This window comes from Pagrus pagrus (assembly GCF_965226575.1).
Source record: "Pagrus pagrus genome assembly, chromosome: 8".
Classification (NCBI taxonomy): domain Eukaryota; kingdom Metazoa; phylum Chordata; class Actinopteri; order Spariformes; family Sparidae; genus Pagrus; species Pagrus pagrus.
Window position 1 is genome coordinate 19,084,361 of NC_140192.1, and position 15,679 is coordinate 19,100,039.

General features: G+C 41.9%; 1 protein-coding gene across 1 annotated transcript in view; it reads right to left on the reverse strand.

Annotated features, from left to right (window-relative positions):
• galnt9 (polypeptide N-acetylgalactosaminyltransferase 9) overlaps window positions 1-15,679 on the reverse strand; it is a 93,268-nt gene that overhangs the window by 52,473 nt on the left and 25,116 nt on the right. Inside the window, exons 3-4 of the mRNA XM_084358852.1 lie at window positions 14,721-14,887; window positions 5,189-5,363 (exon numbers count right to left, since the gene is read on the reverse strand). Coding sequence (XP_084214978.1) covers window positions 5,189-5,363; window positions 14,721-14,887 — 342 coding nt within the window. The remainder of the gene's footprint in view (window positions 1-5,188; window positions 5,364-14,720; window positions 14,888-15,679) is intronic.

The window sequence follows — 15,679 nt, forward strand, 5'->3', positions numbered from 1 at the left end:
TCACTATAGCGTCTATTACAAGAGGATTAATGTAAATTACTGTATGTTCACTGTTTATTGTATGTATGTACCCATATTCACACGTCACAGTTTTAACTAGGAGGCTCAACCTGTATAAAAACCAATGACACTGTGAAGGAGTTCATGTCTGAATGCACAATAATGAGGAGAACAGCTGACACTAAATAGCATTGAGGAGTCTTCATTTTTAACCAAGGTCCATAATTATGTATTAAAACACCAAAGAGCTACATCAACACTGCTGTAGACCCAAATAGATACTTTTAAAGTGTTATATTAATGAACCCTGCTAGTGTTCATATGAAGCTTCTGCACATGATAGTGTGTAATGTGTCTTTGAGGGGAATTTTAGTCTGTAGTGCCTCGAGCCATTTTTAAGCGCATTAAATCTCTTACTAAATGTGCGTCCGTCCACAGTCCTCCTGCCTGGCTGCTTTAAACAGAGCAGCTCAGACATGTACATTTAAAGCACATATTAACGCTGGCCAGTCTAAAAAAAATGTAGAATCTAAAGAAAGCAAAGGTATCCACACAGAAGTAGATAGTGGGAAGCAGAAGCATTAAGTGGAAAAGGTTCTTATGATCCAATGTCAGATCCCACACTACTCCTAAATGCATTTGGCCGGGGCTGATATGATATAAATGTAAAGGTGGAAAAAATCTCTGTCTTTTCCGCAGTTTTGGAGTTATGCCTGGCTGTGTGGCTGCAGCCTGCTTTGTTGTCTCCAGACAGATATAAACACTGAGCCACCGCCAGGCACAGAGAGTAATAGTAAAGAAATGATTTGCTAAAAAAAATATTTCCACAGCCTTCAAGATCTGTGAAATGTATGTACCTTTGAATTTGTTATAATGCCATTGGACCTGCACAGCATTTTGAGCAGATAGAGCTCCAAGATATTAACAAAGGACCTGATATCAAATACGAATATAATAAATAGTACATATTTCATAATTACAGGAGGCAGAGGTGAGTTTTATCTGTTTCTTACTTTTTATGAATTCTACCAGTTTGTAGAGAAGAAAAAAATAAATAAATCACCAGGTCACATAGCAGTGGAGCATTCAAAATTCATCAAAATGCTGCTTTCTGAAGCATGTATTTCATTACAACCGCCCCACAATGACAATCTTATCTCCAGCACACACTCAGCTGGGAGCTGCTGCTACACCTCTAATCATTAATCGTTAATAACCTGAGATTGCAACTGTGCTGGGGCTTCAAAAACCATATAAATATCAATTTCCCCGCGCCGCCCCTCTGCAGCTGCATGAGTGTGGCGTGCAGTACAGTAGGTCCTAATTACAACACGCTCCCATTTCCTGCCATTAATGCTGTTAATTTAGAGTATGCAGTGGGAGACTGGTCCTGTTTGGAGCAGAACGGACAACCTTTGTCTCAGGGATGGATGGATATGAAGTATTAGCGGAGATGGATTGCGAACATTTAGCTGATGCAATACTACATGAATGATAGGCAACGATTTCATATCCTCATATTAAAGCGGAGCAAAGCCGTGGAAATCAGATTCCATCACTCCTCTGGTGGAAACAGCCCGCTCCTTAACTCCTCATAAACCAACATGGTGCGAGGGAATGGGAAACAGCTGTCTGGTGCACTATACAGTATGATACAATTAAGTTTGCTTTAACAGTAATGCGAACCAGCAATACATTTCGACTGCAAATGTACAGCACCCCGGGGGGAACGCCGTGCCAGTGAATCACAGCACTGCAGCTGAGAGCTGGCAGCGTTGTCTCTGGCTCGGTATGCACAGGCACTGTGTACAAGGTCATTGAGGGAGACTCACCACAACATCCAGAGGAGCCATCCATCTCACTTATCACTGTATGTGCAATGGCGAATAATCACATTATGATAAATAGGGGGCTTCTGCCATTGTAACAAATAGATAGTGTAGATACCACGAGTGAATCTATCTGAATAAAGGAGCAGCACAGAGTGTGTGCAGACATACAGTGGGTAATAAATGCAGACACACACACACACACACACACACACACACACACACAATATCCGAACAGCACGAACAAGTTTCTGAAAGACACCTGTCATTTCCTCCAGCACTATTTCCCTTTAACCTTTACATTACTTGCGGAAATATCACAGATATTATACAGATTCTGCTCTACTGTTCATTGAGTCCTGTAAATAAAACCTCACGCAAAGGCAAATTTGAAGCAGCAAAATAAAAAAAAGCGAAAGCAGACCGTTATCAAAGCAAGATGTAGGTGCGTATGTGGGTGACTGTGTGTGGGGTGGGAACAGAGGAGTGAGGTGTGTGAAATTCAATAGCAGCAGGTGAACTAACTCAAAGGAACAGAGCCGGGAGCTGTGCGGGGGGGTGGTGGGACAGCATGAGAACTGACAGGGAGTGAAACCTTCCTAGGTGAAGGGGTTACATGGGGGCATAAAAGGCACGTCTATTTTTGAGCAAGAACAGATGGGAAAACAGATGAGGGAACCACCAGGGTATCAATTATCATCAGTAATGCTCCCAGGCAATGATGCAACTTTCTCTCTAAGTGTTGTTTGCGTGCTCGGCGGCTCGCCTCGCGCAGCCTCCGGGCCTGAAGCTCCCATTCATGCTGCAAAACAGTGTGCTGAGAGGCAATGATCAAGGTGCTTTATATCAGTCCTTTGCAGGGATTACAAGGTCAGTGTGTGTAGTGGTACGGTACAGTAAATGCCTTCTAGACAGTATGTGTACGCTTTAGTCATTTTATAAGCAGGGTCATGCTCGCACTGACCTGACGTGCTTTCATGTCGCCTTCATAAACCAAGAGAGAGACCATGACCTTCTTAAGTCCTGCACCAGTTCATAGAATGAACATAGAGCTTTCTTTATACTGGCTCATCAATACTGTTTTCATCTGTGCAGCCCCTGAGGCATTATATGTGTGTATGGCTGTATTTGGTAGGGATGTAATGCAATTGTACTACCTTAAGCAAAAGATGTGCTTGCTCTAAACAAGTTGTTTCCATATGCATGATGGCTGCATCGTGAGTCCTGCGTCGGTTTATGCACATCCTCAGATATTAACGCCACAGGGTGTGACAGGGTCAGGGGTCAGCGAGCACATCAGCAGCAACAGGGAGAATAATGGGACAACAAGCAAGCGTGTGCTAAGAGGTTGTTTGCTTCATTTTCTATAATATAGGGATTTCAACTGTCTGTTACACTTCTCATACATACATAGATGTATAGCTGCAACTACAATAAGTAAATAACTAAATGTATCAAATATTTAATCATGATTTGTATTTGTATCATGAGAAATGAAGCTGTAAGTCTAAAGCAATGCTAAATAACAGCTATGTGTCCGTTAATAATTCAGGTGGAAATGAAGAGTGAAAGACAAATAAATACCTAATTTCTCGACAATAAAAAAATTGTTATTGTTCTTGGCAATATTGCATTTTTTTTTTTTTTTAAACACTGGAGGTTGTGTGTGTTATGGGAGAAGGCCACGCTGCATGTTAAGTTGGTCTGAAGTATCAGGGGTCAAAAAAATGGTAAAACAGTTTATAATAATTTATAAAACGTGGGCCGTAATAACTCATTCGTCCATATTGCATTACTTAGAAAAAGGAGGTTTGTGTAAGGAAAAGCAGGAGATCCAGATGAAAGTAAAAAACATTCTGTGAACGTGTGCCAGAATCTGTGTATTCAGATTTGCAAGTGTAATTAGATTTGTGAACGTATCTACAATTCCCTAAAAGATCATGAGATACTGTATGCAAATGCGTGTCGATGTGTAAGAATCCGAAAATATGTTTTGAACTCACCGCATTTAGAGATCGTAGGAATTGACAAATCTGAGTATGTGTGCACAGACTGAGATACAGCTCTCCACACATATTAAATAATAGTGCTACAATATTATCCCCATAAAAAGACAAAAAGCTAAGAACAAAAAATCTTTGAAAGCTCTTTTGAGGGCACTAACTTCTGCTCTTCTGCTTTCGTCTACCGTCAAGTCATGCAAAGATCAGGCCTGCACTCCACTGCACAGCAAATCTGGTGCAAACAGATAACTTCTCTGTGAGGCTCAGGTAAATGTTTTTAGCCTATAGTTTGTTTATGTTCTGGCAAATCAGCATCATGGTAAGTCATCCAGCATGTCAACCAGCTGGATGACTCGGATACAGACGGAAGAGTTTTGAATTTGATGACTATGAGCCTGAGAGCCTATGCAATCTGAAGTTATGTGGAGTGCTTTCCTGTCCTGTATTGCAGTTGTGCGTGTGTGATTTCTGTACCTTTCAACCTGACTGAGTTATGGCTCTCAGAGGAAGTGGTGTGACAATCCGTGCCATATCCTGTGGCAGGTGCTTTTCATATCAGTCAAGAGCGTATTTTCTGCTTGTGTAAAAAAAATATGGGCGTATTTGTTTACATCTCTCACATCTAGTTATCCAAAAAGGCTGGAGTGCATCCAGGGACACTAAATCTGACACGTTTGACATCCTCCTCTACCCCCCCCCTCGTCTTCCTTCAACCCTCCTCGTCCCCCTCCTGTCTCCCAGGCAGCTTCCCAGGGAACAATAGCTACACTTCATCTTCAAACACTGACAGCATGACAGGCTCAAATTAGGTGCCAATTACATCTATTGGGGTGACTTGTTTGCTGGTAAACTTAGGCAGCAGGCAGACATTGGACTGAGACCCCCAGAAGTAATTTCATATTGCAAAATAAGCCTGCAGGTGAAATAATGTCGAAATGCTCAACATTTGAGTTCCCTCTTTAATTACACTCACTCTCGCCTTTCACAATGTTTGGCTCTCTCGCTTTGTATTTTTTGGACAGGTAGTGTGTTTTTAAGTGGGATGTCTTTTAATTTAGCGCTGGCCGACGCTCATCGCTCACAGTTTCAAAGGAGACGCAAGAGAGAAAAGCTTATGAGTGATAAACCTTTACTAATAATAAGGGTCATTGTGCTGAAAAGTGCTGCCTCAGTCAGAAAGTGGCCTGGCACCGTATCAAAATGCTTAAGGCAGGCTACACTGCATATTTCAACGATAATAATCTTACATGACATCCTTCTGTAGTGAAAACATAAAAAGCAAACCACAAAGGCAAAGGTGAGAAAGGACAGGGAAACAGCTTAGACCTTGTCGTGTTAAACATGACCTTTTCTTACCAGCCCGTGTTGAACTCGACGTGGGCATCAAAGAAGCCGACGACAGGAGCCGTGGCCGCGTTCCAGCCGTGTATCCTGGCTCTGATCAGGCCCTCCCGCTTGCTGTTCCTCACAATCTTTACCAGGCCCGGGTAGCGTTTGTTCACATACTGGTCCAAGTTGAATTTGAGCTCCACTGAAAGAAAGCAGATTGGAGAGTATATTCCTTTAATTCTCATCCAAATGACAGTGTTGGGACATTAACAAGGCAGCTGTGGCACATGATGATGTGTTTCCAAGATAATCCAATGCTAATGGCAAATGATTTTGGTCTCATCTGCTTCAGAGACTTTCAGTCAGGACTTTTGTGATATTTGGACAGTGTATTTGTTGATTATATTTACCCTGTTAGCATTTTTTTTTGTGTAAAATGCTGGAAGCATGTGTTGTCCAAGATGCTTGAAAAACATAATCAATTACGCATTGATTGATCATACACTGTAGTTAACGTCTGTGTCATTTACTCAACAGATTTTTCCCAGAAAAGCTAAGATTAATTTATGGCACCAAGGAACATCAACAGAAAGTGGCAAAGAAAAAGAACCCACCGATGGAGGAGGAAAAGAAGGCAAGGTGCTAGAAACCGAGGCAAAACAAGAGTGAACAGACGGGCATTCACTCGATGGAGAACGCTCCGGTGTTGTGTCAAAGTCTGTTCCCCTGTTGGTATGTGTTGCCTCTTAACTCTTAGAGGTAACAAATTCCACCTCCAGAAATAGAAAATGAGGCAACCTCCAACTTTGAACAAAACCAGGTGATTCCTGAGGGTAGGCTTAGCTAACGTTAGCAAGCCAGCATGTAACTGAGACAATTTTAAGTTACAATTTCCCTCTTGTTGATAGGGGCTATCCTCCACACACCTAGTGAGCTAGCTTATGTGAGGTAGACACAGAACGAAGAGCAGCAAAAAAACAGCTAATTAGGATACCGTGGACAACATCTACATGTAAATAACCACAATATCGATTTTCTAAGTAGTATACATACTTCAGAGACGTCATCATCTACGGTACGATTGCAGCCACTATAAAGTCCACCTCCTTTCAATGCCACAATCTTATTGGACCCATGGAGGAAATCAACTGGCAACTTGACATACACGATGGCAGCACCATTAAAATGATACATCACCAACCTGATGCGAAAGGTCAAAGATCTGCTGTCGATGTATTTTTGCAGAAAATTGTTTTAATCTTTGCCAGCTTAGATGTATTTTCAATAAAATATAGAGTCTAATTAAATCAAGAACAGCAGCATTAGCCTATTTCAGACAATTTTCAAGGTTACTACACAGGTTGCTGTACAGTGTGACTATCTAATGCATTCCTCTGCTGACGTCTTTATTCCAGCTGGATTATAACATCTGTCTCTGCCCCCACAGATGAGGCTGGCTGTCATCACTGGAAACAAAGTTTGCCGAGTAAACAGCCAGTTGCACAAATTGGTGTCTGTGATCCGTCGGAGGATAGATGGCTGTTTGAGCTTCTCCTCTGGGTTACTGCTGAGCGTTCCACTTTCAGAGGGAGAGATTAATAAGGACGCTTGTGGCGCACCGGCTCAGAGCAGCATGCACACCTAGCTTCTGACTTTGGCTCGCTACATAAATCAGCCGGTGAAAGTTAAAAAATGGCAGTCTAATCCCCTGTCTGTGTGAGTGAGGAGACGTGGGGAGTGGAGGGGCTGTCAGGAGTCTTTTTCTAGCTGAAGGTCTTAACATGCTGTACAGCGGTGGCTGCTGCAGAGAGAGAAGATGAATTTGGAAGCAGTGACCCTCGAAGCAAACGGGCGTTAGCATTTGACATCAAATTAAAGCAACCACTGAGTCAAGGATACCTGGTATCTACCTTTCTCTATCTGTGGATGTGTTCTTTTCTATTCCAGTGGTTGTCCCATGTTTAACATTAATGAACAGGCAGCAGGGTGGCTCAGAGGTTGGCACTGCGACTGCAAGTAGGTATACAGGTTGCACCGATTCTGTATCAACCCTCAACCCTAACCCTCCTTGTATCTGTGTCTTTTTCTTCCACTGATTAGCGACATGCTGCCCGTAGATGTCTGATTGTGTCTCTCTAATTTCAGAGGAAGTACTATATTAATAGATGTATTTGTACTTGAGTATTTTCAGATACGCTACTTTAAACTTCTATTCCACTGCACTTCAGGCAAGTTTTAGATATTATTTACTTTACAGATTAAGATTAGCATTTAAACAAACATAAGACAAGCGTATAAAATAAAAGGCATTGGTAAAGATCACTAACAACCATATAGGTCTTATTATGACCCATATTTACGTTTCTTGTTAGGCAGCGACCTCTAGTGGCTGTAGTAATGATTACAGCTGCAAAGAAGGAAGTCAGGTGATGTAGTATGAAGACTGAAAAAGAAAAACAAAGAAGAAAGTAATTTTAAAACACACTCCCTTAGTGGCAGTAAGCACTCATAAAGACCTTTCCTCTTTCATCTCTTTAGTATCCTTTGGTAAATAGCGTGGTGGGTATAAACATTTAGTACCAACATCACGTAAAATAATTTGTGAATAATGAGGCATTCTAATTTGGATGTTAGAAGCTGCATTGTGCCTCTTTGAGGCTCCAAAGAACCTTTGCAGTTGATTCTGTATGCACTGCTGAAGGTTTGAACCTGTGCAGCAGGTCTCCTTCATCACCAGCCTACCCCGCAGCTACAATATGATAAAAGCTATTAGAGTGTAATAATTACTAGGCTTTGCTGGGAAGGAAAAAAGTTATGGGGCTCCCTCTGATCCTCGCAAATAAAACATTGGACTGCATCCATGGGAGGAGAGTTATGGAGCAGGGAATACATTTTAAAGGACTGGCAGTGCAACATAGCAGATGATAAATAACTATCCATCATACTATGAATTTAAAATGAATGCACAGTAGACTGCGCGTGGAGCACTGTGAATTCCTTCTGTGACGTGGGGGATTATGGAAACCGCTGTGTTACGGATAGATGGTGGCGAGGTATTGAACATGCTTTTGATTATTTAAACGGTGGTGAAGCCTCAGAATTCACTTACATGCTGCAAAGCTTGAATTATCCTCCCACATACTGCCTCCTATGTGCTTACTAACTAGCAGCATACCTAAAACCTTTCAAGTAATCCATAGGATTTTCTTTGTTTCCCATCCAGTTAAAGCGGCCCCAGGGCAACCGTCGGATCGGTTTTGTTGCATTTACAAAGGTCGGGAAGAATATAATGATCACCTTCAGAGAATAGAGATTTACGCCTGCTGCACAAGCCACAGGCCACATTCTGCTACGGGTGGATTTATGGACTTTATGGACAGGTCTGAGATTGATCGCTTTGATCGATCACAAGCGGACTGGTGAAGTTACCCAATGGGTAAATTGGCTCACCACAAGTAATGTGATTGTTCATTAAATATTCCAAAAAACTTTAGCCAGGAGTAAAATGATCCTGCTCGTCCTGGCAGAAGAGCATCTCAGGAAGAACATCAAAATGCTGCTACAGTAAAAGCCCTTCACCGTAAGTGGGAAACATTTTGGCAGTAGACCTGAGCTCTGTGGAAATAATCTCTGCTCCGGCAGCGAGGAGGTTATCCACCTCTCACACATTTATTGGAGGCAGCACAACAGTAAATGGGTTCATGTTTTTGGGCTCCTCCACCTTTAACCTACTCTTAACATGGCTCCATCCACTTCATTTAAAATTCTGCTCAGGCAACATTACATTTGATTTTCTCTGAATCACTGACAGATAAATTACTAAAACATATAGCAGGGGTACACTCTCTAACCTGAATTAAATTCTTTTTCTCAGCTCTCTGTCTTTTCATCACCCCTCTTCATTGCTTTTAATAGATGTAGATGCTCTTTAGATGTAAGAACACTGTAGTGTGTTGAGTGGTGACTAAATGTTGTATGTGAGGTGTGACAGAGTGATGTGGGATTGGAGCCCAGTCGCCAGAATCACGTTAAATATTTATGACCTGACTTTCATAGTGGGAGGTGGAGGGGATGGTTGCAGAGTTAAGCGAGACGGCTACCAAGCCAGCGACCACAGTTCTAGACCGTGTTCAACATTTGTAAGTGTGAAACCAGCAGATATTTTTAAACCATGACATCTCCAACCATGTTTGTGGGCACAAAACTTTTTTTTTTCTTGGAACATCTCCCGCTGTGTCCCTGAGGACCAAAGCCGGTATTTTAAGCTCAAATATGATCTTTTCCTAACCCTAACAGTGTTTTTTGGGCCTAAACCTCATCAGACCACAAGCACAGCTATGTCACAACATAAAATTGAAAAATGAACAAGAATAAATGGCAAGTTTTAACACATCAGAAACATACATTGCCAACATTTATTCTGGCAAATGGGTTACCAGTTGGTCCCTCATCTAGGGACACAAGTGAATTTCAATGAAACATAAATGTCTTGTTCATGTAGATATTTCACAAAACAAACATTTTCCCGGAGGTTTTGGTCTATCATCCACACACAAATGGCATTTTAGTTCACTAAAACAACGATTTTTTTTAAAAAATGCCTTCTTTTTTTAAAATGAGGAGGGGAAACAGCAGTTCACGTGTGGTCAGAGAACTCCAGAAAACTAAATTTTACAAAACAAAGAAAGATTATTTTATACTAAACAGAAAGAGTATCTATATCAGTTATTCATTTGCAAGTGTCACAATGTGTTGTACAGATTGCTTGCAATATGTTAATGAGAAAATCTTCCACTCAAAAGCTTTAATTACATTGAATGTATGCAATACTTAATATCATACAGCTCCACTTGAAATAATAATACAAGCTTTACTCAACACGTCCTCAGTTTATATCCTGTTTTCATTATATGAATCATTAAATTATCAATTTGGGGCTGGTATTTGCTGGGATTGAATCCTGTAGGGCTCATTAAGCCTATCCTTGCTGCTAACATGGCGAACAACAATGAATCGGAGCCATCTTGCCTGACATACACGCACCCAAAGCTCATCAACGGGAATGTGAATTTAGTTCAGACCTCTGGAACCAGCGAATAAACCTCTCAGCCACCAATAAATGTCACCGCTTGTCCCAGCAAAGGAAACGTGTGGTGGTGACAGGGCAAACATGCTTCCTGTGCTTGATTTATTATGCCAGGAGTGAGTGTGGCTGTACCTCCACTCATCTCACTGAGCCTTGTTTAAATGAGAGAGGACAGACAGAGCCATCCAGAAAAGGTCAAGCAGTCCAGCCTGCATGTTAATTGTCTAATGTCACAGCAGAGCAGCTCCCAAGGAACAGCTCACACATCTGCACAAATTATCATCACTGATGGTAAACATACAATAAGAGCTCCTGACGGATGTGTTGGGTCATACAACCTGAATTAGAAGCTGTAACAAACATGCACATGAGGCAAAAGGACACTGACAACATCGACACCTAGGAATCATGAGCCGTGGTGTCAGGGAACTGCACGCAGCACTGAAATGTTAAACGTCAGTCTTGATGCTGTACGGCAAAGGTAACTACAGAAGTGGCAGACGAAGAAGTTGTGACAGTTAAACTTTATGATTCGCTCGCTGCTGTTTAAGAGAGAGGTTGAATCAAGTTCATGTTGTCACTTCTTCTGGGTGGAGAAAACTTTATTCTATTAGTGCTGATCATTTTTTGTGGCAAATTGGGCGAATCCCCCAGGTCCAATAAGTTGAGAATGGGATGCTAATTTTGTAACTCAAATCTTAGGATATAAGACAGTCATGTCATTTGTTGAGGCAGTTAGTTAATAAGACCACATAAAAGATAGAAACACTGAATTAAATTTCATTTTCTTGCTTTCTTTGTTGATTGTTCAGTTGTGATTGTCTCATATTGCAACTTCACAATCACCACATCAAGTTAGTACTGTTAACATGTCAGCACAGGGTCAGGATCCAGATGTGGAGAAACATTAGTATTCATCTAGAGTCATGTTTCAGGCGAATTGTCGTTCAACATGCAGTCCTTTTTAGCTCTGTTTTCCTAAATCTCCTGAGGGAGTGTCTGTCTATTTTCTGCTAAATGCTTCACTAACTTTTCCAGTCTGCTGCTTGGTGCTGGGCAAGTAAAGGACAGTGGGTTTTTAGGACATGCTCCAGCTGGAAATGACACTGGTGAGAGCGGTGAGACTAAACCAAAACAATGAATTTAAAGATGGTAACATGCTGCTCACATAACACATTGTCATTTAATCCTTTGTAAATATGAGAGTATTGATATAAAGCTGTGTGCTCAAAGAGGAAAGAATCGAAGCCAAAATACAGGAGGCCTGATGAGCGTCCTGAAAAGATACAATAATAGCCCAGTTAAGCAACAAAACCAGAACAAGGGCAGCGCTGACAAGAGAGCGCCGAAGGGAGAAGAAGAAGAAAAGCAGAAAGACCAGAAAAGGAGAAAGAAGAACCGGAGCTGGTCATTGATTACTGGACCTGCATTTCTCCAATACCTGACCTGCCATAAACAAAAGGAGAGCTCAGCAAAAAAGGGGCACAGCACCAAGGAAACAACATTTAGAGGCAACTGAAAACAAGATTTAAATTGGAGGAATAGGATTATCTGATTTCATCGAATAATTATTTAGAAAGAATTCAGCCTTCTGAGAAGTCCTCATGACAGACAATTTGTTAACCGTTTGTTAGCCGCTTTGATTATCTCGTGGATTGACGGTATCTCCTTTGGCCTTTCCAATCCAAGCTCAGACCCTTCCAAGCTTTGGGCAAGTTGACAGATCCTCCACAGCTCACACACAAACCCCAAAGTATGGGTTCAGTTTTCCAGCCTATCTAAGCAGATTGTAGTTTTTTATTGCTCTGCTTGAGTGTTTTACGCCCTCTCCTCATGATAACCACTCCTTAGAGTTTGGCTACTTGAATCCAGGGTGGCAGATTTTTTGCTCTTGAAGCCATCTGCCTCTAGTTACCCCTCTTGATTGGTATTGATCTCAACTGCTCCACTCCTATCCCCAGGTTGTGTACAAGAAATGTTGCCTTGGTACTCAAGTGCAAGAGTCCAGACCGGCCCTCCCATTAAAGTTAGCCATCAACTGTCTTTTTCCAAAAGACCTTTCGCACTACATTCTCACTAGCACCCTCAGTGGCCTGTCTCAAGTTACTTTTTGAGAACTCTTGTTTAAAGGGCTGTTTAACTGGGCTGTCCACGCAGTAGAAAGACTGCAGGGAGGTGATCATGCCTCTGTACCTCAGCTTTGCTATCTGGGTCCCTACTACCACCCATCTCTTTTAAAATCCAAGGGTGTTGTGAGTAGAATAGCAATAAGGAAAATGGGGAAGGGATTGAAATGTCTGACTTTAATCAATAAATTCTGTTTGACTGCATTGAAAACATTTGATTAATATACTGCTGTAAGCATCTGCATTTGTATTACATGTATTACATAAAGTCTGCACTTTCTATGATAAAAGTCAGAGCCTCTTTGTTTTCATCTATAATCCATGAACGGGTTCTGAAAGGAATAAAGTAACCTCTCCTCAGTGATGTAAAAGTACAGATTGTGTGAAACTAGGCCAGGTCCATCAATGAAAGCTCTTGTCGACTGCTCTAGACTCTAAAAGTGATTTTTCCCTGGCAGGAAAAGTGTACTTGCAGCTCAAACCGTTTCCAGCAACTATTAGAACTGTTACAATTAAGGAGGGAGCTGTTGTTAAATCAAGTGCCAAGACACTCCAGCGTATCTTTGAGTCGCAACCCAAAGCACCAATCTCATTTCCAAGTTTTACCCCTACCCCTCATTTTTGAGTGCTCTCTTGCCCCTCAGAACAGAGATACAGGGGGTAATGAATGAAATTTCCCCCTATGAAATGGGGCAACCCTTCAAGACCCCCATACATCATCACCCTGACAGTCTGCACTGACATTAGAGGAGCGATACCAATTGCAGCAACTTTGCTGCTGGACTTAAGTTTGGGTGTTATATGCCATCAAAGGGAGGTCATGCAACATTGAAATACATTAAAATGCAGGACTGTCATGCAAAAACCAGCTTTAACAATGTAACGTTAGCCTGCCAGCTAGTTAGCTACCCAGACATCAGCAAAATGGTTGCAATTGTTTCATGCTTGTTGCAAAGAAAAGAGCCCCAATACATTGAAACGGTAGAGAGATCTCATAACCCTCGGTTTGAAGTCCCCCTAGCTCTCTATCCCAACAAGGGACACCTGGCCCCTAGTCGTGACCATGCAAAATGGAGGGGTACGGCTAAGTGGTAGAGGCGAGGGGTTTTTTAAGTTCTTGAGAAAATCGGCAGTATTTATGTGCCAGGGTAACAGCAGAAGTAAAGAGTTTTCTGTTGATAAATTACAACAAGGACCAAAATTATTTAATTAAAGATTTCTATGAGAGTGTTTGTTACCAACACAGCCTAAGTGTTGTTTCACAGTGTTTTACACTCTTGCAATAATAATTACATTTTATGGGAACGAGGAGAAATAAAATATCATTCACTTTACTGCTGTCAGAAATATTGCAGTCTTTGAAGTGGAAATAAAGTTGTCTCTCACAAATGTGTTTCAGAAAAACCCTTGTGAGAGTCAGAATGAGTGGGGCAGGCTAACACAATGACATAATGAGGAGGGGTCGGCTGCCATTCTTGTCTGGTCACGGGCTTTTAACGGCTTCCTGTTCGGTGGTAGGCAGTCCGAGCCTCAGTGGGGAGCGGAGATGTGCCAGTGGCGACTCCTGCTCGGCCTTCTTTCAGTATGTTATTCATGCGCCCTTTTCCTCTGCCAGCCTGAGGGAGGCAGGCCCGTTCCTCTGTGCCAAGTGAAGGAGGGCCAAGTGTCGTCTGGAATCTAGTTCATTGTCCCTCTTTCTCCGAACGGGAAAGCTTTTTGGGATGTGGAGTCGAGCATCGTCAGCTGCTCCGGGCGTCATGGCGCGGAGGCAAGCAAAGTATTTGCCCGCATCGCCATGGAAACAGTAGTACACAGCAGTTTAGAAAAGGACGAGACAAATCCCTTCCCTTGTCTTTGCTCTTTTTTTAAAAGCTATTTTAAAACCTGGTGTTCACAAGTCCACCCTCAGGGGTTCCCCCCACCGTTCGTTACAAAATCGAAACACACAAAGACAACTCAGAAAACTGTGTCACACACACCCACACACACACATACACACCTACCATATGCACAGAAAGCGTAACATAAAAAGACTGACTACTCTGGCAGGAGTCCAAAAACATCACACAAACTCAAACTCGTGTATGACGCCTCAGCTCACATTCCACCGGGAAACACAAAACATGATAAATCGGGGGACTGTCTCCACTGAATAAGCAAACCTACAGCGCTAGACAATGATAAAGTGCAGGTTCAACAGGTTTCATGATTTAAAGTCTGAGAGGAGACACTTTAAGATGAGGAACAATTAAACAGGATCCACAAAGGAAATGATCACAAAGATACTGGATCAAAACTTCCACAAAACCTCCAGCAGTAAACATACAGTGAGAGGCCAAGGTCTTACCACTGTCACTGTTGTCGTCCACCAGGATGATCTCCTTGAGCATGTGTGCTGGTGTGTGGTTGACCACACTGTGGACGGAGCGCAGGATCACAGATAGTGCCTCGTTCACGAAGATGAAGACCACAGAGATCTGAGGAAGGTCCTCCGGGTACGTCAACAGCTTACACCTGTCGAGATAAATTCAAGACTATTAGCAAGTGCAAAGACAAACACGACCGTCATTTGTATCGTGTGATAGGAAAAACACATGTAGCTTTCTCTATATGAGCAGTTAGCTGACATGGTAGACTAGCATGTATGTAGCCTATGTGTACTGGCTTTATTGCTTTCTTGCTGAGTGCTACAGTAGGTGAGAGGATTGATACCACTCTCTTATCTACATGTTAAATATAAAGCTACATCCAGCTAATATGAGGCTACCTGCAGGTTAGCTTACTGTAACATAAAGACTGAAAATGGGGGAAAGGCTTTTAGCGTTTAGCTTTCTCTGTTAGCAATTAGCTGACATGACAGACTAGTGTGTATATGTATATGATTTTTCCCTTTCTTGCTGAGCGCTAGGTGAGAGGATTGCTACAACTCTCATATGTACATGTTAAGTATAATGCCAGATCAAGCTAATATGACGCTAGCATTAAGAATGAAAACAAGGGGAAACAGCTAGCCTGGCTCTGTAAGGTAAAAAAATCACCTTCACCCCCTTTTTCAGACCTTATGCTACAGTATGAAGCTAGCAGAGTAATACAATTCCCAAAAACAGCAAGAACATCGTCTTACAGCCCAACTGGGACTCCAACAACACATGTAGCAGAACAAAAGAAAGAAACTGGGATTTCTGCACAAGGAAATGGGACATTGTCGACAATAAAAAGAAGAATTAATTATTTAAATTCAATCTAACTATGCACTGTGTAATCATAACACAAAATTTAGAATAGACAATGCAAGACAAGTAAAAT